Here is a 24045-nt window from a genome sequence, read left to right on the forward strand (position 1 = left end):
TTCGACGTGCTCGACCTGAAGCGCGAAGGTTGATTCCCATTGACGTCACCCGTTGATTCTGGGAACGACGAATCCCCGTGCTTCCAACACTTAGTGGGGGGATGTACGTGAGTCGTGAAGAAAATCACCCGTGGGAGGAAAACATGGATGTACCTAGAGACCTAAAACACCCGACGCAGGATCACAATGAGATATCAAGTGCTTTCGATCTTGGGGGCAAAGAAAATCTAGAAAAAAGAAGGGTTTGGAAAGAGTTGGCATCACCTTGAGACCTTGAGAAACAATATTTAAAAACTTCTTATAAAAATCACATTGAGAATTTAGGTTGATGGGCAAAATCTCGAGGGAGATACAAAGATAGGTTAAGGCTAAAAGGTAGTCAAAAAAATTTTGAAAAGAACATAAAAAGTATGAGTGTAAAAGTTGATGGATAATGCATGTATAATTTGCAGTAGTATAAATCGGTGCTAGAGGAGGCATTTCAAGTTGTTGATACTACACTGAGTGGAAACTGTAACCAGCCGGGAGAAGGGGGTATCCCGAAGGAATAGATCGATGTTTCACGCTGTGTAGTAAGGAACGCCTGTTGCTGTAAAGGAGGAGTAACTTCATTCATGAAAATGGCAAAATATGAAACGATATATCATCTTAGCGTTTAATAATACATTAGGAAAATTATAGCTTCATAAATTTAATCTTCAGTGATAATTTAGATGCTACTGATAAACCAAAAAGTAATTTATTTCTAATTAACTATTTTATAGTAATTTCCCTGCTTTATAACATAGCTATCATATAAAACAACACAGTCAATCTTTAAAATAATATAAGGTCAAAGTTGTAACCTTCTTAAACACTGTGGCAATAGTTGTCAATTTTCATAAATCCTAATTTATGAATCCTAATTTATGAAAATCCTTATAATTTTCAATCAATTACGTATATTATATATATACACTTATGATAGTCTACTTCAGTATTTATTTTTTATCACATTTTCAGTATTTATTCATGTTAATAACGTAAGAAGTTTTCCTTTTAACATGACTTCATCTTATAATTTGTTTTGTTGTATTAGTGAAAGCCTTGCACAAGATGTATACATACTTTCAAAATATTTTTAGCCTCGTCATTTAAAATTGAAACAAGATGGCAGTACAATGTCATTTCCTGTTTAGTGCATTAAATTTGTAAATATGGAGTGATATCGTTGAAGTTTTTGATGTAGAAAGTTATCAAACAACAAACACAGTTCAGACGATTACATGTCATTTTTTTTATGATCACATCAACGTTGTTCAGATAATAGCAGAAAAAGTGGCTAGAGAAGAACAAAAAATGGCGAAACAGTCGTACAGTATTGTTGAATATTATGCTGAACAAGAAAGATATAGCTGCGGTTACTGTAAAAGTCCGAATACAAATTTTAGTCATGGCAAGTAATAATTTGAAATTGAAATTATGTATGATTACGTACTTTTATTGATAGGTTATGTGTCTCACTTGACAGTTGCTTGTACATATGCTTAAGAGTGTCGTGTCAACTATGTCATGTATAAATTTTATTTAAGCGATACTTCTTTGTTTCACCAATTTAATATGTTTTAGGCATGGGAACCCATATACTGACTGTGCAAGATTATCAGAGTTTAATAGACAGAGGTTGGAGAAGATGCGGTTCTTATTGTTACAAACCAACAATGGATCAAACATGTTGTCCAATGTATACCATCAAGTAAGAAACTGGAAAATCTTTTAATTGTTATAATAACATGATCTTATAATGAGTATATAAAGTTTTATATTGTTTGTCCTAGATGTGAGGCATTACAGTTTAAAATTTCTAAATCGCAGAAGAAAGTCTTGAAAAGAATGGCTAAGTTTTTAAGAAATGAATTACAGAAGGACGATAGTATGGATATTGGTGAAGATGACCACTGTGATAATATAGGTACAAATAACCCGAACTTCAACATGTATCCTCAAAATGTGTTTCTAACATCAATCTATTATAGATATTGCAGAAATTCCTAATCAAAGCAAACACTTTTTAAAAGCCCAAGAAAATGTTTCTGACATGAATGTAAAATTTGTAAATGATGAAGTGAACATGAGATTACATCCTGATGTATCGAGCAAAGAAAACAAAGCTAATGATTTGAAAGTTCCACAAAAGAGTTCAGAAAATATACCTGTGGCATCAAGTCATAATAATGAGACAGACAGTACATCTCACAATTCACAGTCTGCAAAGACTGCAACTAGACCACCATGTATGAAAGCAAAAATGTTACGTAAACAACGCAAACAGAATAAATTATTAGCACAAGGAAAATCTCCAGAAGAAGTAGAAGCTATCTTTAACGCGAATAAACAGGATAATAATGCTAAAAGTTTAGAGAAGTTGTTTGATGAAGTGTGTAATGGAACCAGTAGGCTGGAGGTAGGGTTTGTAACAACTTGAAGTATCTTGGTAAACATTGCATGTAATAAGTTGGTCCCTTTTCCTCCAATTTATCTGATGCTAAAAAATCAAACATAGCAAAACTAAAATATAACATGAAAATTTAACTACTTTATGTTTTTTGTTTACCTAATTCAGTTACAGTATTTTATTTGATTATTGTTGTGATACAGTTATGTTAAATCTACAAATTTTACTAGCTGAAACTAGTTAGAGTTTCACCAATGAGCTCTGGATACATAGAAACATCAAAACAGTCTTATGAAGTATATAGAAAATATCAAACAATGATACATGGAGTTGTACCAGAAAAGGTTACAGAGAAGCAGTATATAAGATTTCTTGTCAAATCACCTTTACAGGTAATTTTACAGTTTATATATATTTATTCATTATCAGAATGCATTAAACACATTTTTACTGCTTCTATGTAGTGTCTGATATCATACATAATTAATATTACAGTGAATAGTTTTAATATAATGTAAAAAGATATGATACATGATTGGAGCATTGTGGACCTTCTATTATATGTTATGTTCATTACTTGCTATATGTAAATTATTCCAAAAATTTTTTATCAATTATTTTTGTTTAATTCATCAGATAAAATTAGTGAGAACAATATCCGATGAATTTATTAACACTCTTGAAGCAAGTGCAAACGTTTATAAAAAGTACCAGATGATTATCCATGGAGATCCGCCAGAAGAGTTGGATACCGAATCGTTCCTTAATTTTATTGTAAAAAGTCCTTTGCAGGTACACTTTGCATTCAGCATGATCTTTCCGTGAATCCTTTATATGTACATGTAAATAATATTTGAATGTTTAAAAAATTATGTATGATGTCATAACATTTTTCCTCAAATACTGTTGCTTTAATTGTTTTATATAAAGATGATATACAATTAAGGAGTTTACAATTTTAAAGCCATGGACACCAGAAGATGGACCGCCCAGCGGATACGGTTCCTTCCACGAACAATACTGGTTAGATAATGAATTAATTGCCGTTGGAGTAATAGACATTTTACCTTCCTGTATCTCAAGCGTTTATTTTTTCTATGACCCAGCGTACTCTTACCTCTCTCTTGGAACCTTTAGGTCAGTTCCGAAACATATAAGTTGACATACAATTTTTTTATAAAATCTGTGTTTAAACTTAAATTTATCTGCAGTTCTCTTCGAGAGGTTTACTTAACGAGAGAGCTGAATAAAGTGGCGCCAGCTTTAAAATACTACTACATGGGATTCTATATACACACATGTCCTAAGATGCGATACAAAGCACGAATGAGGCCGTCGAAATTATTGTGTCCTGAAACTTATGGATGGTTCGATATAGAGCCTTGTTTATTGAAATTAGATAAACAGAAATATAGTAGATTGAACGATGACATTGATGCAATCGACGAAGATGGTGTAATCGATATTCGCAAGGTACTTAATAATTAATTTCCATAATTTTACCATAACAAATATTTTGTCTATTTCTATCAATGAATACTTTTTCAGGTATTGGTTTTGTATCGTGAAGTTGCCATGCCGTATGAAATATATAAAAGACAGTCTCATCACTCAGTGTCGCCAGAAGAGGAAAATGAAATTAAAGAGTATGCTAGTTTGGTTGGAATGAAGTGTGCACAGAGATTGTTACTTTATCGCTGTTAGACATTAGGTCTGTGAAAGATTTCAATTTGCATATTCTTTTTTTTTAAATAGAGAATCTTATTTTATGAAAAGACAAGGCACTATTGTTATAAAATAACATTGATTAATTAGTACGTAAACTTAAAATTAGCAACTTCGAATAAAGTATTTGTGATGATAAAATGTATAGCGAACTAATAAAATTCTTTCCAATTATCAAGGAACTCTTTACGCTATGCATCTATGATGTTTTTGCTAAGCATCCTTAAAAATTTTTTTCCTTTTTCCATTTCATATATATTGTGGAGATCAGTGAACAGAAATCATTTCAATTTAAACAAATTTATTTAACACCAAAACATTTTCATATCACGTACATTGTTCATAACATTTAAAGTTGTACAAAATATAGAAAAACTGTAATATACAGAAGTCGTCATTTTAGAAATAATATCATAAACTAAGACATCAAATTTATAAAATATTTACAATATCATTCATCATCACAATACTTCGTCACACTCGTCATCATTATAACAAAAGAATACAGTTCTTTAAGAAGTCGAACGCGTTAACTCACAATTCCATCATTCTAATGATACTGTTTGTTTCACCAAACGTATTGCACATCACTAAAAACAGGTTCGATAATTACTCTCTTCCTTCTCTGCGACGTCGTTCATCAGCAGGTCGTATTTCGTTCCAACTCTGGATGTTCCCGCTGCCGCCAAATAAAAAGACGACCATACAAAAGATACAAACACCAGCACCGATCCAGAACAACGTTTGCCATCTGTCGATAGTATTCTAAAAGCAACAAATCTTGTACATTAATAACTTCCTGCAAGAAAGGATTAAGATGTGCCAAGCATTGAGCGTATAAAGCAGCAAATAACATAGGTTGTAATATGTATACACGTACCCGTACACCTGCCATTAAGATGGTCACTAAGCATTGGATAAAAAGTGAGTGCATGAATGCTGCGTATGTGAGGACGATGCGACTTGTAGGTACGTCTCGTACTATAAGCTGGATGATATAGAGACGAGTAGGTACCCACAAATCGACATCGTCCAGTCATGAGTGCGAATAAGCGTAGCGAAGCCTTCTATTCCGCTTAAATGCAATCTTTTTTGCGCGTTTGATCCACGGATATTGACACTGTAATTAGTACTTCATGCATCTGAACGACGAGAATTACAAGGCACCTATATTTCGCATCTCCGCGAAATTGAGAAAGCAACATTTTCTCCTGTACTTTCATTTTTTTTCAGACCCAAATTAAAGCATAATGAAAGGATAGGCGAAGCAAAAAGCCCTGTGCGACAAAGTGAAATTCTAGGCGCTATTAGGTCGGTGAAATTTAAATGATTCATTTAGGATGCATCGCACACACAATTCCCCAGTACTGCCCGTACTATGAGTTACGCAACAGAGTACAAGGCTGAACTGAGGTCTCGAATATGCCAGGAGCAGTTTTAAGCGTTAACAGGATATTCACTGCCATATCAGAATGAATGAACAATACATAGAACGTCATGCAAGTAATTTGACAAATGTTTATGATAAGCTGATATGAAGAAAGCTGATAAAGCACAAGGTTACACGAGCAAAAACTTACTCCATATTTTCCTGCTATTTCTTCGACCATCGGCGAAATAATCATACCCGATGTCCCAGCGATTGTATTAATGATGCCATATAGAAACCCAGCGAAATTCGGCGACAGGTCCTGGTTGTTGGACAAGTTAGAGATACTCGCCGCCCCGTTGAAACCTAAAGCCAGCACCAAGAACACGTTGGCGAGTACGAATCTGCATCCAACGTAGCCGACCAATATTAGAAAGATCCCTGGTATGAAGTGAGCTGAGGAAGCATGGAATAGTTAGAATTAAACGAAGCAATTGATCTTCAAGTACTTACAAAATACAGTAGCGCCTTTACGAAGTACGGTCACGGAGACTAGCTCCTTTTTTTTGATAGTATCACCAGCCCAGCTGAAGAAGAATCCAAAGATCATCCTGCCAGCCCAAGGCAGTCCAGCCGCCAAGCCTCCTTTTGCCAAGTGGAACCCTAGAGCGTTCGTGAGGTATATCATCATCGAGTTTTGGTAGAAGAACAGGAGGAACATGTTGCCGAAGTGACAGAAGATCAGACTGATGACTGGAATTGATGTGAGGATCTCCTTGATGGGTGTCTCTGCCAGCGACGGCTTCTCTGTCCTTATTGTGCCGGCTTGTGCCCTTAAACATTCATGAAAATATTCTTTTTAACATAAGGAAAAATCAACTACACCATTAGTTGAGCTGGTTCACCAGGCAAGTATAGTCATACTTTTTCAAGCATCTCAATCAAATTATTTCAAAGTACTTACTGAATGATGTAATTCTTCTCTTCATCAGAGATACCAGGATGCTCCGCTGGCGAGTCATACGTGAGCACAGCCCAGAACAAGATCCATATGACCATCAGCAAGGCAGGAATGTACCATCCGCTCTCCCAGTTGATCGTCTGAGCGATACCAGCGACCATAGGATAGGTGAAGACGGTGCCAAAAGTACCACCGAGAAGGGACCAAACGAAACGAGCCCTCTCGTCCGGTGGAGACCACTTAGCAACCAAAGTGTGACAAGCTGGGAACGTCACTCCGCCAGTAACACCGATGATTATCCTGGAGACCAGCAGAACCGCCCAGTGCAGATTGGCTAAGATAGGACTTATCAGCGAGACTGCAGCAGCTACTATAGAAGTCCAGAGTATCGCTTTCTTCGGACCCCATCGCAGAGCCATCAAGCCACCCAGGAAGTTTCCGGGAACGTTTCCATAGCTGTAGGCGGCTATCAGCTGGCCACGGATGGAGGGAACCCAATCGAAAGGTTCACCACTGAATAATCGCATGGAGCCGTCAGCGGCCCTAGGTAAACGTATCTTGGCCTCGGAGTCTTGAGCCGCTTCGAGTCGCTCTGATAAAATGTAATCTTCCAGATAAGCTCCTGGGTCCAGCCAGGAGATCGCGCGCCGGGCTCGGGATTCATCTTGGCAGGCACCTCCGGTGAAGTTTCCGGGCAGAGCTTTGATCATGGGCACCGCCAGAATGGGCATCTGCAGACGGCACATGTAGTTCGTCCAGCAGGCCGTGAACATCATCACGCAGATTATCACCCGTGTCGGGATCCATTCTGAAAAGAATTAAAAATAATTTACATTAATTTTAAACTCATGAAGATTTAGAATTTCTGAAGTTCTATCTCTGTTCGGAAATCTTCGACTAAAAAATTTGAAGAAGAGGTTGAAGAAATTTTAAGCTTGAAGAGATTCGAATAATGCACGATTCTGTTTATGACTTACTTAAGGATCTCCATACTACGGAGTCCGGGCTACCAAATAACCCGGCAGTACTTTCCTGAACTGATCGGAACATAAATATTAAGGATTCAAAAATATAACGATCTTGAACCGGATTGTGTCGAATAAATTATGAATATGTGACAGGTTACCATGCCAACTATGATTGCTTAATGTTTGCCGATTGCTTACTATAGCAGCATCTTAATGCAATTGATCTCTAACCGACTGACAAGAATGAACTAATTGTAAATATTCAACTACAGAATTTATTTAAATACGCGAAATTTAAAAATGTTATAAGAATACATAGGATAAAATATTTGTGGAAATAGATTCCCTTGAGCGATCACTCTCTTGCACAATTTTTAACTTTCTTCCAACGTTCGTTACTCCTAACGAGCACGGGCATAGTTTGTCTTTGAAAGAAAGTTCTCGACCACTTTCCAAGCATTTCACACTGTATTTACAAACTATTTTTGTCCTGTCTGTGATTATTTACAAATATCGTTGTTACCTTGATTACCGAGCAAACTTCCGTTTACCGATAAAACCGTTTACCAACAGACCGATCTACAAATCGAATTTAGAAGGGAACTGGAAATATCATTCGAAAAAATATGTGCAACTAGATGATGCAATACATTCCAATCTCTATAAAGTTTACAGAAAGCTATTTGAATTTGGTTCAGTAGGATAGCGTTGACATTAACGATTCTTTGGAAAGAATATTAGCTAAGTGTGATCAGCATGTAACAAGGTTAAATAACGGCTGTCAGTCGAAAACTATGCCGGCAAGATTTTAAACTATGATAGAGAAATTTGAACAGTTATGCAAACTTTAGACTTCAAATTTGAAATTTTGTAAAAAAAAAAAAACAAGTATATTTCACTATTAATTATTATAACTATTTTATAATTATTATAATTATAATTATTTCACAATAGTTATTGTTTATTCATAGAAAAAAAAGAAAGTGTAAATTAACTTGTTTCACTCACGTGGAAAAAACTTTTTGTAATAATGTTTGTACATCTTTCAGAAACTGGAGGACCACGCACCAAATCGCCTTCAGGACATTTTCCGGGAAAACTGAACTATCGACGGACGCGACACAAAACCGAATCTGTTCAAGGAGTGACTAATGACATCCGTTGGGCAGCTTGGCTATTTAAGTAGTCGGCAGGTGAGAGTAAGTGGGGAAACCAGGTACATCCCTTCCTCGGGATAAGAAGAAAGGACACCGAAAGTTTAGGGACCGGGCCACCCCTGCTGCCTTTCCATGATTTTGGAATATTGGAATTCTACAGCCATGGACTTGCATGAACACGTTTTGCAAAAATTAATTTCACTTCTGTTGTCAGAGATCTCAGTTTGAATTTAAAATTAATTACAACTCTGTATATCTCCGTACATCTCTGTATTATATTCATAGATATACTATATCTATCATAGTTTTGTATAAAGACGTCCATCGGTGCGTTATCCATAGAGACGTCTCGCTAGGATTTATACCCACGCGTTAGAATATTACTATGTAGAATCACGTAGCAAATTATGTCATGATTAAGCGTTTACAAACGCGTACAAGTCGAGCGATCCGCAAATGTGAAAAACTATACTCTACTGTGATCATGTTCCGTGATTTGACATCGCAGAATCACTTCCTTAATTTTCAACAATTTGTCGTTACGTAAATCCGTCTACGGGTTTATGCGACGAATTGGTCGCGAAATTTCCTCATGAAATTTTTGTAAATTCCTCCTCGATGAAGTATTCGGGGAATTACCGATTGTTTTTCACCTGTGAGCGAGTTGTAATTAAGACAATGTTTTTTAACTTCGACTCGAATTTCATTGAAGTATATCGTTTAACCACCGATTCGAATTGACAGCATTCGATCTGTTATGCAAAGCTTTCATTATCTTTGATGTACGGAGGTAAACTTTCGTTTGAGTATGCAGTCACCTGATAACGCTTCCTCGAGTGACAATGGTAATGTTAATTGAAACAGGAAGTTATAGGAGCTTCTGTCCTGCAAAGCACGATCGATGTAAACGATGTTAATTTTACTTCAAATGGGATAGTATTAGTCACTGAATAATTATTATTGTTTTAGATAACGGAAATGACCAGCTTTCAAAGATGTATTTTCGGTGGAAAAACATGATAGAAGAGAATGGACAGAGGGATTGTTATGAGAGATGTTTATTTGGATAGTGAAAAGTCTAAACAGAATATTACAATATTCCATTATACTACATTACAGTGCAGTAATGTACTTTATTGTTTATATAAATATTTTATTATAAAAGTATAATTAAGGAATTCAGCAAATTTTATATTCATCTGTTTAACAAAAACATGTCTTTTAGATTATAATTTAAAGTCAGTTATGCTCTATGATAATATATTAAATGGCTGCAGTATTTTAACTGTACTAAGGTAGCATAATCAATTGTCTTTTTATTGAAGGCTAGACTGAGTGAATTAATAAAATATATACTGTCTCAATTATATTTAATAAATTTAGAATTTAAGTTAAATTCTTAAATTTAATTTAGGGACGATAAGACCCTATAGAATTTTATATATATATTATATTAATAAAATACAGTATAATATTGTCAATTATAAATACAAGTTATTAATTCTCAATTTATGTTTACAGATCCAACAAAATAAACGAGATATTCGAGACGAGCATTATATAATTTCACGTGGAAGGTTCTGATCGCTTGGATGAGCAGCATGTAATATCGAAAAAAAATTGCAATTTAAAATAATATTTCGAATATTTATAAAAGCTTCAATGTTGTAAAACGCGCTGTCAAATGCCTCAGGTATAACAACTTTCTCTAAATTGCACGGATAGTTCAATCCAACGAAAAATAATTATGTACTTTTAACCGTTAGGTCGTCTTATCCGTTTGGGCCATTCGGACCCTTCTACAATAAACATATTTCTTAGGCTGCAATATAAGTTGAACCGTATTTTCAATGTCCAACTACCTGAACGTACTTTCAACTTCGGCTAAGGTCACCGTTGAGGCAAATGACCAATTTGCAGGAAAAGTACTTGTCGCTTTCTGAATATGTAATTTACTCTAGAACATTCGTCGCTTAACGATTTTAGTTAAGCTTATCTTTAAGTACGATAAGCGACATATTCCTCGTTTCAATGTTTTGAAACGCATAAAAAATTGTTAACTTATAAAGAATAGATTTAAAAATTGTATTTTAATTGCATAGCTATACATTCAAAAATAATTTGTGACAAGAAATAGGTTAAAATGAATTCGAAACTGTTGTCATGTTAACTAATTTTATTGTTCTAGAGTTACAAGTGATGGAAGAGCATAACCTGACAATCAACATCATTAATAATAAAATGCATCCTGCAACGTATCAAGTGTAACAGATTACATAATTGGTTCGCATTTAATTTAATGTGTAAAATTGCATATAACCAGTAAATTATTGCAGCGATGATTTCACGGGTTGTTGCGGGAAACGCCTGTGAAACGCGAACACGGTTCGACACGTGCGGCTGCAGGCGCGGGAGCTAATTTTGGAAGGGAGACAGTTGGAAAATGAAGGATAAAAACAAGTTTTCAAATCGGCAGGATAATAGCTTCACACTGCGTTAACATCCTTACCTCTGTAAGGTAAGTCATAATTCAAAGCTCCGTTATCCTTTTTTGCAACAAGACATTTTGCAGGTATACGGTTTTACTGAAAGAGCTGGGCTAAAAGTGACCTGGCTAAACTTTATGGTACCTTCGAGTAAGGTAAAATGTACTTTTTGTATTTACTATATTCACACCAGATTCTATGTTTTTAATATCTTCTTACAGAAAAATTGACGACCTTGAATGTCGACCTTAAATTATTTACTTCTGAAGCATCTTTTGGCCCTTTAAAATATATTGCATAGTTATTAATAAAATTTAGACAGATTCTTTAAATAAATACTACAGATCTTCATTTAAAGAGAGCTTATTAAAACTATACAACTTTTGCAGGTACTTCTATGGAATGATAAGAATTTAAATATTAACTGAATTTTCATGCAGAAAAAAATAAATTGCTGAAGACCGAATGAAATCGCAATATTGTTGTCACTGGATCCAAAGTTCAACGACGTTGCGTTTAAAGAACATACATATATCAAGAAATCGCTGTTAACCGGATTAGTTCCTTAGAGCTGTCAAGAGCAGCAACATTTCGTCTACAGTGAACAAAATTGATTCAAACATGAAGAGCGGAAATCAAATAACTGCTGAGGCTTTGAAAGCTCAGGTATAACACTTGCTACTGTTTTCTTTTTCTTTTGTTTTTTTTTTAAATGAAGCAGTGATGTCATTTAGAGGTTATGTAACGTACAAATTTACTTATATCTTTTTATTATTTAAACATTTGTCATGTGTCGAATAAAATTTTTTTATTTTCTTCATTACTTATTTATGATATTTTTGTATTCACATTCGTTAGTTCCTTGATATTTTAGTCAACGAAAATGCGATAACAATGTTTATTTGTTTAAAAGAAATGTTTCTTTTTACAGATTTGTTTTGGTGAGCATTATTATAAATTAAATGTAATATAAAGTATTAGAACGTTATGTGGATTTTAAAAAATTCCATAAATTTTTTTATGTCGATACAGAGTGATAACACGACTATCGCCGCAAGAAAGATAACTGCCTATAAGCTAAGCAAAACGAAATCAATTGGCAAGAGTAGCGTGCATAAACAACAACAAAAAAATATTATACTAAAAAACTAAAATACCAAACTAAAAATATTTATAACACTTCTTAGGCACTTTCTGGAAAAAAAATGCTAAAAAATAATACTTACTTTTCGTTACTCGGGATAGAAGCGGAATTCGTTCCTCCTCGCAGCGGTACATCCTGTTTCCGTTTTAATCTTTTCTGCGATTCAGTACAAATCACTTTTTTAATCTATGTAATTGTCATAAAAAATTCTTCTTTTTAACACAAAAAATATATTCGTATTTTCACCGCAACGTTGTTAGTTTCTTAATCTCGAGTGCACTAATAGTGCACTGATTCAAGAAACTTGCGAGTCCAATCCTCGAGTCCGATGCTTCTTGAATCCAAACGATTTATTAATCGTGATAAGACATTTATTTATTGTTATTAAGCGGCAAAAAAATTATGTAGTATTACTGGAATAAACATTGTACTTCCAGTTTTTTTCCATTTAACTGACAATGAATTTATCGCTTTTAGCTACACGAATCATAATATTGCGATAATACTTTTAAATATATTCGTATTACAATTTTAATTAACATTTAAATATATTCGTATAACATACTTAAAATGTAAATGAACTTTAATTAAATAGAAAGAGATTTTTTTATGCATTATTTAAACTTTGCACTCTTACAACTCTGCACTGCTACTAATAATACAATGCAAAGTAGATTTATAATCTTCAACCCATAACAAATCTATTAATTATTGTATTGCATTAAAATTTAACTTTTATTTATTCAATAAGAAAATTAATTTTGTTCATTTTTGTATTGCAGGGCATCGAATATGTCTTTGGAATTGTGGGACATCCTGTGATCGAATTGTCCTTGACCATGCAAGCAGTAGGCATTCAATATCTTGGATTCAGGAATGAACAGGCCGCATGCTACGCCGCTCAAGCTTATGGCTACCTAACGAGTAAGCGAGGAGGAATTTAAATTACAATTATAAACGTGTGAACGTTGTTTCAAAGCTAAGAATTTCATTGGAAAAGCAAAATTAAAATTTGTATTGTAACACGATTTTGATGACTTCATATTAATTGTTCTTCTTCTCCAATTAGGAAAACCGGCAATAGTTTTATGCGTCTCCGGGCCGGGTATGCTACACGTTATAGGTGGTTTGGCGAACGCTCAAGTGAATTGCTGGTGAGCAATGTAGAATTTTTTTTTGTACCATACATAAAATGTAAAAATACATGTGTGTATGTGCAACTTGATATAACACATATGAATATTATTGTTAGTGATTGCAGTTAATGCACTCACAGGATGTGCACATATTTCGCATCACAAGAAAACGATTATCTTATGATCTATTGCGTAACTAGTTCGTATTCATTGTGCCATATTATTAAAAAGAATACACAGCATTAGATAATGATTATATAAACGTATCATGTATCAATCAGAAGGTGAAGAAACACTGGACAAAACATAGTAGAAATAGTGAAGCGATAACTCAGCGATTCGTTATCGAAATTAATATTAAGAAACAAATTATTCGACGCTAAATTTATGTAATATAATTTTTTACGTAGGCCAGTCATAGTAATTGGTGGATCCTGCTCTCAGGATCATGAGGGTATTGGAGGCTTTCAAGAATGGCCACAGGTAGAAGCCGCTAAACCCTATTGTAAATATGCCGCCAGGCCACCATCTGCAGTGTTAATACCGCTTCACGTAGAAAAGGCTGTTCGACTGTCCACTTACGGCCGACCTGGTAGGTACATTTTATGACCACGATGCAAGTACAATGTATCATAACTCTATGTTATAAATATTTGCAGGCGCTGCTTACTTGGATTTTCCAGCCACCATATTAAATCAATCGGTCGATGAAGAAAAAATACTCAAAGTCGCAGTTTGTCCACCACCTCCTCTAATATTCCCCGATCGTCAGTTAGTCCAACAGGCAGCTAGTCTGCTTATGCGAGCAAGAAAGCCATTGTTAATTGTAGGAAAAGGTTGGTCATAATCCAAAGAGTCCTGTTTCAAATAAAAATTTTAGTTATACCAATGTTACTGCTCAAGAGATTTTGTAGTTTGAAAACATTCATGAAGTTATGTTACAGGAGCTGCTTACTCTAGAGCAGAAAATGAAGTTCGCAATCTCGTATACTCAACCAATATACCGTTCCTTCCAATGCCAATGGGAAAAGGCGTTGTTCCAGATACAGATGAACGATGCGTTTCTAGTGCAAGAACTTATGCATTACAGCAGAGCGACGTTATTGTGTTATTAGGTGCCAGACTGAATTGGATGTTACACTTTGGTCAGCCACCTCGTTTCCAACCAGATGTTAAAGTGATACAGGTATTGTTTATTTCGTTGAGATAAGTGATTACTGATAAGGAGTCACTGATTTGTATTTTAGATTGATTTGTGTCCAGAAGAATTGCATAATTCTGTCCCTTCTGCAGTGGCGATTCAGTCAGATATCTCAACAGCTGTAGATTGTCTTGTTGGCATTTTGAAAGAACGTAAATGGGCGATTGAAAAAAGCAATCCTTGGTGGAAAGACCTTGTTGCTAAATCGAGCAAAAATAAGGCACTTGTTCATGTGAGGGTCTTATTTAATTATTATGAATAAATGTTGAACAAATAATTTAGTAAATTTCTTCGTTTTCAGAGAATGTCGTTGGATGTTTCGGTACCCTTAAATTACTATGCTGTTTTTAAAGAGATACAAGAAACGATTCCTCCTAGTTAGTTATTTTATATACTGTTAAATGATTTAATCAAAGATGCTGTTGCTAAGGAAATGCTGTTTCTGGAAACAGTAATAGACACTATTTGTTTACAGATTCCATCATTTGTTCAGAAGGAGCTAATACAATGGATATTGGTAAAACAATTTTGTTGAATGATGAACCCCGCCATAGATTAGATGCTGCTACTTTTGGTACCATGGGTGTGGGTCTAGGTTTTGCCATAGCAGCTGCACTTTATTGTAAAAATTATGCTCCTACAAAGAGAGTATTTTGTGTTGAGGGTGATAGTGCCTTTGGATTTTCAGGCATGGAAATTGAGACAATGTACAGGTAATTGAAACCAACTTAATATAGCAATAATAAATTTTCGTAATCATTAATAATATTTCTCAGATACAAACTGCCTGTTATTATTATAATTGTAAATAATAATGGTATTGGTGGTGGATTAGACAGCGAAACATTTAGACAAATACAGTCTTCAGGAGAACCAACACAAGTGTAAGTTTCTTACTGTAAGTACAAGTGTAAGTAAGAAAATTAATGACTTTACGAACATTAATTTTCAGAACACCATCAACTATTCTATCATGTGATACCCATTATGAAAAGATGATAGAAATGTTTGGGAGGAAAGGATATTTCTGCACAACTGTGCAGGACATTCAGCATGCGATTAAAGCATGCCTTAAGGTAAACCTAACATCAGCTAATAATTGTAAGAATAATTATAATGGCAAAATGATTTCTGTTATAGATAACCGATGCTCCAAGTTTAATAAACATTATGATCAATCCTCAAGCTAATCGCAAAGAACAGAAGTTTAGTTGGTTAACAGAATCAAAGCTTTAAATTTATTTACTGTACCAAAGAAAAATTAATGTTTGTATGTAATATAGGAGAAAGTGATACAGATGTAAAAAATATGTATAAATTTTCTCTATTTTTTTATCAAATTATATTGTTTTTCATAAATAAATATAAAAGTACAAAATAGTAAGAAAAGTTATATATTATTTAAACATTTTAATATCTTCTCTTGGAAAGCAGACGCGGATAGAACATTTCTTAAATCAGATGCTGTTTCATCAGTTACCTGATTATTGTTTAGGATACTTTCAAGATTTATGTTCATGTTTTGGGCTGCTGTGATCAATGTTTCATTTGCATTAGTAACAGCTGTGTGAAATTGTCCATTTTTTCCAATAAGACCATTAATTGTGTCCAATTCATTCTTTCTGAGTAATAAAATAAAAATGTGTTTCATTTAATAATTATTTTAAAATAACATTCATGCTGTAATGATTCAATAAATTGTATTTATAATTATCTTACATTTTGCGCGCCGTTTCATTGATAGAAACCAATGTTTTCTTAATTTCAATTTTAACATTCGAATTACTAGTTTCATTTAATCTTGAACTCATTTGGATATAGAGGATTATTTAACGCAACAGGTGTACGATATAAATTCTAAACAATCAAGTAGCAAATGACATGTGATGCAGCATAATCATTTGTTACAGTTCTTAAGGGTGCGTGTAGAATAAGCGAACGAATGCCCGTACCGCCATTCCCTACCTTAATAAAATTCGGTCAAATTTAAAAATAAACGATCGTTCTGTCGTTTAACAATTCCGTAATAAATTAAGTAATCAACGTGAACGAATATTTTAATGATAGGAACTCATTCATTTAATCGACACATTCAATTCGATACGATTCGATTCAACGCGATTTTTGGTTTAAATTCCAATTGCCCAGATTCAAATGAATCTAACACTTTATTCGACAATCGTTTTTCCTAAACGAGTACAAAGAAATGTTTTTGCTCTACTTTTTATTCATTTAGTCTAAACATATCCTGTTCATCAAGAGTATAGAAGGATTGAGTACTATTTTTTCATTGGTGATTGTTGAGACTTAAACTTGCACAAATAGATTTCCCAAATTCCAAACTGCGATCAATGAAAATTTATACATAATTTATATAATTATTCGTTGTTCATTTTTCAAAGAAATTGTCTACTAATAAATATTATTAGTTTCTAGCAAAAATAACGGTTCTACCAATCGCAATACGGAAATACTGTTGACTATCGTTTCGCCAATGCATGCAGCTGACGTCACTTAAAATCGTACCGCATGAAATAGAACCTTGAAATTGTAAATTATTGTAAGAAGTCATGACATCGAAAACATTAAGTATAGAACAGAGTAACGAGACAAAACGTGTCGTGATGATAATGAATCGAGGTCCATAAACCAGAGACTGCGAACGCTTGAGGTTAATCATTCTCGATATCACGCTCCAAATGCTTGTGCAGCTTGATCGTAATTTTGTTCGAGTGCCAGGATTTTGTATCAGCTGATGAACTCAGAATTATTTTATAGAATCGAGTGACTAAACGATCATCGAAGATTTATCTAGTCTTTTATTGACAGAATACGTTGATATGGCAGATTTCGCGTTAAATGAATTTAGCAGTGATCAGACTGAAAAAATCCTTCAGTTTCAGGTGAATCATTGTTATAACTTAATATCACATTTCATGTTGTGTATTCAAATCATAATGTCATTGTAATCATTTTAGGATTTAACGGGTATCGAAGACCTATCAATCTGTAGAGATGTTTTGCAAAGGCATAACTGGAATTTAGAAGTAGCCGTACAGGTAGACTTTCTTTTCTTTACATTACATACACAGTTGATTATTATGCACATATTTGTTTTGGAAAGATCTTTAACGTATGTAGATCGATTGTGCAACCTTAGTATCAAGAATGTGTTAGGAATATCTTAAAAATCCTTGAAGACCAATATATATTATTTTCTTTGTTTATGTAATGTCTGCAAAATGTATACTCATGGTTGTCATATTGTATATGAATGCCCCATTGCTTATTTCATTATTTGTAAAAATTAAACTACATGACTTGTATTTGATAAGAAATTTTACATTTTTTGATTTAGGAACAACTAAATCTCTACGAAGGAAGACCATCAATGTATGCACAGGATTCGAGGTCAAGGCCACCACAAGTTGTTGATGACAGCAATTCTAGAATATATTTTCATTATTCTGGTAGTTCTAGCGGCAGTGGTAGTTACCTGTGGTATATCTTTTCGTTATGTTATGAAAGAGTGATCCGCATCCTACAATTACTTCTATCCATATTTAGGAGAAATGTTAGACCTGGTAAAGCTTTATTGTTCTTATGATCAGTTGTATGAAACAATTTTATTAAATGTGTTAATGTATTAATTATCTTTACAGTATCAGCTGATCCAGTGGAAGATGTAATTAACTTCATTCGATCCTATGAAGAACGTTATGGTAATAGTCATCCTGTTTTCTATCAAGGTTCTTATAGTCAAGCTCTTTCAGATGCAAAGCAAGAATTAAGATTTTTATTGGTATACTTGCATAAAGATGAAGCTCAGAATATCGATCAGTGGTGCAGGTAATTTTGCTATGTTTCCATATGTGCAATACAATCCTTACATGAATAAATAAATGCAGCTGTATCTTTATTCACAGGAATACATTAGGTAATCTAGAAGTTGTTCGGTACATAAATGTACATACATTGTTTTGGGCATGTAATGTACAATCAGGTGAAGGTTACAAAGTGGCAGAAGCTCTTAAATCTGGTTCTTATCCTTTCCTGGCTATTATCGTTCTAAAGGACAACAGAATGACAATTGTTGGCCGGTATATAAACCTATGTATTTTATTTCATTTAATTCTAACAATGAAGTGAATTCGTATAATAAAAAATTATATTTATTTATACTATAGGATGGAAGGCACACCGTCTCCTTCTGATTTGATATCTCGTTTGCAAACAATCGTAGAGCACAATGAAATTAATTTAATACAAGCCCGCCAAGAAAGGTAAGAGAACGCCAAGGTTTCTAAATAAAAATTTCGTGTTAATTGTTATATGTTTTATTATAGAGCGGAACGTAGTGCCGCACAATCTTTACGCCAACAACAAGATCAAGCCTATGAAGAATCATTACGTGCAGATCAAGAGAAAGATCGTAGAAGAGAAGAAGAACGAAAAGCGCGAGAAGAACAAGAAGCTAGAGAAAAGGAACAATTAAATGCACAAGAATTGGAAATTCAACGTATTCGTCGTGAGAAAGAACTTACTGTACACAAAGTACCTCTTGAACCAGAGCCTACACATTCTAATGCATGTCATCTTCAAATTAAACTCGGAGAGAGAACGATGAAAAGGCGTTTCTTAATGTCTGACACAATAGAAGTATGTTAATTATATATGATGTTTATTCAATCTTAATTATATAATTATTTCTTTTCTTCTTTTTTTAGGATGTTTATCATTGGATATTTAGTCAACCAGATTCTCCAGTGAGTTTCGAAATAACAACAAGTTTTCCGAAAAGAATTTTATATCCATGTAGAGAAGTCTTAACATTATCAGATGCTGGATTAACTCATAGAGAAGTTCTTCATGTTAATGATTTAGATGATTAACCTCTAATGACATTTCAATACTGCATTCTTTGTGTTTAAGTATCATTCCATGGAAAAATGATACTGCCGTAAGAGACATTTATCAAAAGATAATAAATATATATATATATACATAAATATATATATATTTGATACATTCGAGTATTTTATGTGAAGCGTAGCTCGATGACGAGAGTGCAGTTATGCAACGGGTCTATGAAATACATTGGAGAAAAAGAAATCGGAAACCGTCTAATTATACTGCACGAAAAGGATCGTTTCAGCTACAAGTATATTTATCGTGTGTCACGAAATACAACACGTTCACTGAAATATACATTGAATAATATAAAAGGGCAGATTTCATTGTAGAAACTGAAAAGAAACTTATATAATACGTCATCAGAAAAGCTGTACACCAAACATTTATTACACTTGTCTTAATACATTTTAGCTTAAAAAAATCTTTTAATAAGCTGACTAAAAGATGTAAGTACTTTACAAAGCTGAAGAAGCAAAAAATGTTATATGTTATAATTAAAGCACAGATTTATAGTATTTGCACTTGATAATTTTCTGAAAGTCAAAATCACTTTATTGTAATGTTTCAAATCTGTACTTTAAATGTAACTAATGAAACAATTTCTGACAAGTGTGTGTTTCTTTTGCATTTTGCCGTCCTTACAATTCTGGTCAGTCTTATTAAAAATCATATTAGATACAATGAAAGAGCGAATTCATAATAGATCATTCGGTTAAATGAAATTGTACTCGATGGAAATTTTTGTATGAGGAAAGAGAGAAAGGAGTTAAGCGATAATAGTTCATCTTAGAATATCAGATTTTTTTGTATATGATAATTTTATGAGTGTGAACACGACGGTGACTATTCTTTTCTTTCTTCATAGATGTCTTCTGGAATCGAAGACTAGACTAAACATAATCTTACATATTTTAAAGTTTAACTTTTTAAAATTAAGTGCTTATTATTGTAAGTTCAAGTAAAGATTTTGTTGCTTTATATATGGGTTGTAAGGAAAACGTTTAATTTATACGTTATTATTGGTTTATAAATGTTGGGCTACTGGAAATTAAGTATTTATCATTTTTCAAGCGTTTGTTTAAAACGTTCGTAAATTAATATGTACTTCTTTCGATGTTACGTTTTTTCTGTACAAAAAAGAAAACCGAACAAACGGAAAAACGTCACCTACGAATTTGTATTGCTCTTTTATAGAATAATATAAATTATTGAAGAGCAATCCATAGCATTTATACATATTATACATATACACACATGTATACATACATATATACATATGCATATATAAATCGTTTGATAAAGCGAATACAACAATCTGTGCAATGCATCAGATTTGTTAATCATTAAATGTAAACTTTTGTATACACGTTTTGTGATCTAGTTTTGATACTTGTTTATTTTCCTTTGGATACTCTTCTGTACATACATAAAAATGATCAAACATTTAATGCCAGCTTATATCTGATGTTGGGTATTGCTGTCTCTTTTGTTACCATTCAATATTTAAATAAACATGTTTCAAAATAAAACTGTACGAGTTATCAATGTTTTATTAAACTATGAGTAGTATTTTTAGCGTGATTAATGTTAAATTATGTAATTGAAGTCTTTAATAAAAAAAACTACATTTTTATTGTACACCAATATCAAGCATCAGATACAAACGTATTTGCTGAATAAAATGTAACTGAATGGTTATTTAAAACAAATAATATAAATAAGTTGCAAATAGTTTTACATACTGCAATAAAGGTACATTTCGTACAATATAAAAGAAAATATAGAAACTAAGACTGTACAAAATAATATACAATTGTTGTACAAGATAGAAACTAATTTTAAAAGTATTCAGTTCTGAAACATAATGTTCATTATAGTGTATAAACGATTGTTATTTTTCAATACCATTGGAAACATATTGAATTCTTTAATCTTCTTATCAAGTGAATGATACAAAGAAATTATGTAATTTGCTTAACAATGGATTTTATAAAATTTAAGAAACGAAATAATGCAACACCATATCTTCTAGTATGCCTAGTCATATGAAAAGAGATGAAAAAAGAGAAGAAAAAGTAAGAATGATATATTATGACATATTCTATTTCAAAAGAGTTAATTCACTTGTGAATATTGTATACAATCAATAAATGTTATAGATCTTTAGATGAATTTCAACTGAATGTTTTGATAAGCAAAATGTCCTATAATTTGATCATGAGCAAGTAAATTGATTTAATAATTATTGAAGTTTGTCCACTATTCTTTAAGCAATGAAATAGAAATTCATTTTATAAAAAACTGTACATAATTTTCAATTTATCAAGTTTACCCTACAGTACAAATAGCTTTTGTTTGAACTATTACAATAAATCCTAGGAGGCTGAGTTGACTGTCCTTTGTCAGGAGCTGTTGTCAATTGACAAAATGATTCATTAAAGCATCATACAGCTTACAATTAAAAATGTTTATTTATTTAGTGGCTCTAGCCGCTACAATATTCTTTATTTTTGGACTGTTACACCTCAGGTGTTTGTAAGTGTCACTTTATTACGATCAGTAAAAGAAGAATTAATGTTCTAATGAAATATGTGTCTTGTCTAGAAATGGTTGGCTGCAATCATCATTTTGCTATGTCTCGAATGTTTATAACGGATTAACTCACAGATCTATGATTGAAGCAACATTACAGAATGAGAATCTGGAAAGTAATTTAACAGCAGCAAGGTCTGAGAGACCTTTTGTTGTAATCAATGAATGGCGAGAACATGAGAATATATCTGATGTATTGAACAACACAGAAAGATTACCAGATCCAATATTAGAAGAACCTGGAATTAAATTAAGGGATTTGAATCCGCTGTACAACTTAGAGAATGTTTCTCCAACTGAAATGAATAAAGATGGTATGATAAAAAATATGTTGCCTAGTGAATAATATTAACAGTGCAACTTTTTTTTTAATATGATAATTAATCTTTTACAGTTACAAAAACATTAGAACTAAGCACAGCAAAAGTCAGTGGTATTGGTACATCTAGAAACGAAGGAAACGAGAACATATTTGAATCCATAAAAAATTCTACTGAAAAAGTTACCAATCAATTAAATACCCACTTAATACATCATTTGATCACGAAAGAAACTATGAAAGGAAATGAAATAAAACAGAAGTTGATGGATAGTTTAAAAGAGAAGCTAACTGATTCACCTATTGAAGTGTAAGATAATTAAAATAGTAACAAAAATATTAGTAATTAAAAAAGTACCTTATTTTGCTTACAGAAAGGACCATCCATCAGCATCAAAAATAGAGTACAAAGACAATCTTAATAAATCTAAATCCAATGATATACCTTAGAATTAAAATGTAACATGAATGAAAAATAAAATACCATACAAAATATTCCAAATTTTCTTTTGCTCCTTTTTATCACTTATTTTCAGCGAAAACCACTGTGTGCATATTACTGCCGACCAGATTTTCATTAGTAACAGGAGAACAAAATGATAATGAAGGTAGTTCCTCTCAAAGAAAGACACATATTTTGCTATCTTAAGTGTTGAGATATATTTATCGGCTCCTCATCTAAAATAAACGAACATTGATGTATGTTATATCCCCTCCCTGCCTAGCACTTGTCTACTTCTGCACCTACCCATAATTAAAATATCTACGGAGTGGGGATCAACACCTAAGACAGAAAATATCTACCTCTCTCTTCAACCTTCTCACGCGTTTTTCTAACACTCTGCTGATGGCCAGAGACTCTCCAGTCTTTTCAGTGTTCTTCAATAGTATAAGCTCTATAAGCAAAACCATAGACGTAGCAAAACACACCGTGTTACTATTAGAGCTGCCAACTTGTGGAATACTCGGGTACTCGAGTAATCGTGAGATAGCTAGTTACTTGTGAAATGTCCGGGTAAAATTATCTGGCTGCATGGGGTATCCGTGAGATACTTGAATACTTGTAGAATCGAAATGAAAATTTTCGACCATCTTATAGATTCAGGTATTTTACGGGTACCCGGATCAATAGCCTCAGTCACAACACGATTACCCCTACTACGAGAGTTTTGGGATCTGTATGTATGCATGACCATAAAAGCATGCAGTCACTAACACTCGATAATTCCCTGTTTCTCTAAAAGAGGGCTCGCCACTACAGCCCCCACCGTAGGGAACTATCGAGCGTCTAGGTTAGTTAGTTTCGAAGCATTGGAGAGAAAAGATCATCGAGCAGGCGAAAATGGATTTATATCAACCTTGTATAATCAGTGCAGATCAACCAAGTACGAACAATGTAAATCAACCGAGTACAAGCAATGTAAACCAACAGAACACAAGCAGTACGATGCAACTGAGTACGAGCAATGCCATTCAAACGAACCGGAAATCGTATTCTTCGTTAACGCTTCAGCAGAAATTAGAGGTATTGAAATTAAAAGATGCTGGTGCATCAACGAATTACTTAGCGATACGATACAAGGTCGACGAGAGTACGATCCGGAAATGGATACGTGAAAGGGAAAAGCTAGAAAAGTAT

The 24045-nt window shown here is 33.4% G+C and overlaps 6 protein-coding genes across 13 annotated transcripts; 4 read left to right on the forward strand and 2 right to left on the reverse strand.

Annotated features, from left to right (window-relative positions):
• Positions 1-1118: 1118 nt before the first annotated feature.
• On the forward strand, positions 1119-5984 carry Ate1 (arginyltransferase 1). Of its 4 annotated transcripts, none has more exons than XM_076537375.1 (9): positions 1119-1435; positions 1609-1735; positions 1798-1951; positions 2016-2443; positions 2665-2826; positions 3071-3226; positions 3399-3571; positions 3646-3907; positions 3983-5984. In XM_076537375.1, the coding sequence occupies exons 2-9, from the start codon at positions 1673-1675 to the stop codon at positions 4136-4138; spliced, it is 1554 nt and encodes a 517-aa protein (XP_076393490.1). In that variant the 5' UTR covers positions 1119-1435; positions 1609-1672; the 3' UTR covers positions 4139-5984. The 4 variants fall into 4 exon arrangements, with proteins under 4 accessions (XP_076393490.1, XP_003700556.1, XP_012154419.1 ...); XM_003700508.3 differs by having other exon boundaries at positions 1122-1435; positions 1818-1951; XM_012299029.2 differs by lacking the exon at positions 3071-3226 and having other exon boundaries at positions 1124-1435; positions 1818-1951.
• Positions 4444-12707, reverse strand: LOC100877386 (sialin). Of its 3 annotated transcripts, none has more exons than XM_012299021.2 (5): positions 12327-12707; positions 6493-7297; positions 6042-6361; positions 5740-5984; positions 4444-4924 (listed from the first exon to the last, which is right to left on the reverse strand). In XM_012299021.2, the coding sequence occupies exons 1-5, from the start codon at positions 12376-12378 to the stop codon at positions 4769-4771; spliced, it is 1578 nt and encodes a 525-aa protein (XP_012154411.1). In that variant the 5' UTR covers positions 12379-12707; the 3' UTR covers positions 4444-4768. The 3 variants fall into 3 exon arrangements, with proteins under 3 accessions (XP_012154411.1, XP_003700601.1, XP_076393491.1); XM_003700553.3 differs by lacking the exon at positions 12327-12707 and adding an exon at positions 8466-8694; XM_076537376.1 differs by lacking the exon at positions 12327-12707 and adding an exon at positions 7467-8245.
• On the forward strand, positions 9578-15970 carry Hacl (2-hydroxyacyl-CoA lyase). Of its 2 annotated transcripts, XM_076537374.1 has the most exons (18): positions 9578-9737; positions 10136-10307; positions 10381-10539; positions 10803-10878; positions 10951-11132; positions 11187-11255; positions 11490-11766; positions 13027-13168; positions 13314-13398; positions 13791-13972; positions 14040-14216; positions 14325-14566; positions 14628-14813; positions 14883-14958; positions 15057-15294; positions 15358-15465; positions 15534-15657; positions 15722-15970. In XM_076537374.1, exons 7-18 carry the CDS (start codon positions 11722-11724, stop codon positions 15815-15817), a joined length of 1701 nt encoding a protein of 566 aa, XP_076393489.1. In that variant the 5' UTR covers positions 9578-9737; positions 10136-10307; positions 10381-10539; positions 10803-10878; positions 10951-11132; positions 11187-11255; positions 11490-11721; the 3' UTR covers positions 15818-15970. The 2 variants fall into 2 exon arrangements, with proteins under 2 accessions (XP_076393489.1, XP_012154414.1); XM_012299024.2 differs by lacking the exons at positions 9578-9737; positions 10136-10307; positions 10381-10539; positions 10803-10878 and having other exon boundaries at positions 10932-11132; positions 11541-11766.
• LOC105664384 (uncharacterized) lies at positions 15890-16441 on the reverse strand. Its single transcript, XM_012299026.2, has 2 exons — positions 16301-16441; positions 15890-16203 (listed from the first exon to the last, which is right to left on the reverse strand). Exons 1-2 carry the CDS (start codon positions 16390-16392, stop codon positions 15972-15974), a joined length of 324 nt encoding a protein of 107 aa, XP_012154416.1. The 5' UTR covers positions 16393-16441; the 3' UTR covers positions 15890-15971.
• Positions 16442-17097: 656 nt separating this feature from the next.
• Positions 17098-21667, forward strand: Faf2 (Fas-associated factor 2). Of its 2 annotated transcripts, XM_003700506.3 has the most exons (8): positions 17101-17484; positions 17560-17640; positions 17940-18165; positions 18244-18430; positions 18508-18681; positions 18769-18864; positions 18928-19240; positions 19309-21667. In XM_003700506.3, the coding sequence occupies exons 1-8, from the start codon at positions 17422-17424 to the stop codon at positions 19471-19473; spliced, it is 1305 nt and encodes a 434-aa protein (XP_003700554.1). In that variant the 5' UTR covers positions 17101-17421; the 3' UTR covers positions 19474-21667. The 2 variants fall into 2 exon arrangements, with proteins under 2 accessions (XP_012154417.1, XP_003700554.1); XM_012299027.2 differs by lacking the exon at positions 17560-17640 and having other exon boundaries at positions 17098-17484.
• Positions 21668-21797: 130 nt separating this feature from the next.
• On the forward strand, positions 21798-22901 carry LOC100877273 (uncharacterized). Its single transcript, XM_003700552.3, has 4 exons — positions 21798-22030; positions 22100-22401; positions 22482-22716; positions 22781-22901. The coding sequence occupies exons 1-4, from the start codon at positions 21960-21962 to the stop codon at positions 22854-22856; spliced, it is 684 nt and encodes a 227-aa protein (XP_003700600.1). The 5' UTR covers positions 21798-21959; the 3' UTR covers positions 22857-22901.
• Positions 22902-24045: the final 1144 nt, after the last annotated feature.

The sequence above is a fragment of the Megachile rotundata genome, chromosome 11 (assembly GCF_050947335.1).
Source record: "Megachile rotundata isolate GNS110a chromosome 11, iyMegRotu1, whole genome shotgun sequence".
NCBI classification, from domain to species: Eukaryota; Metazoa; Arthropoda; class Insecta; order Hymenoptera; family Megachilidae; genus Megachile; species Megachile rotundata.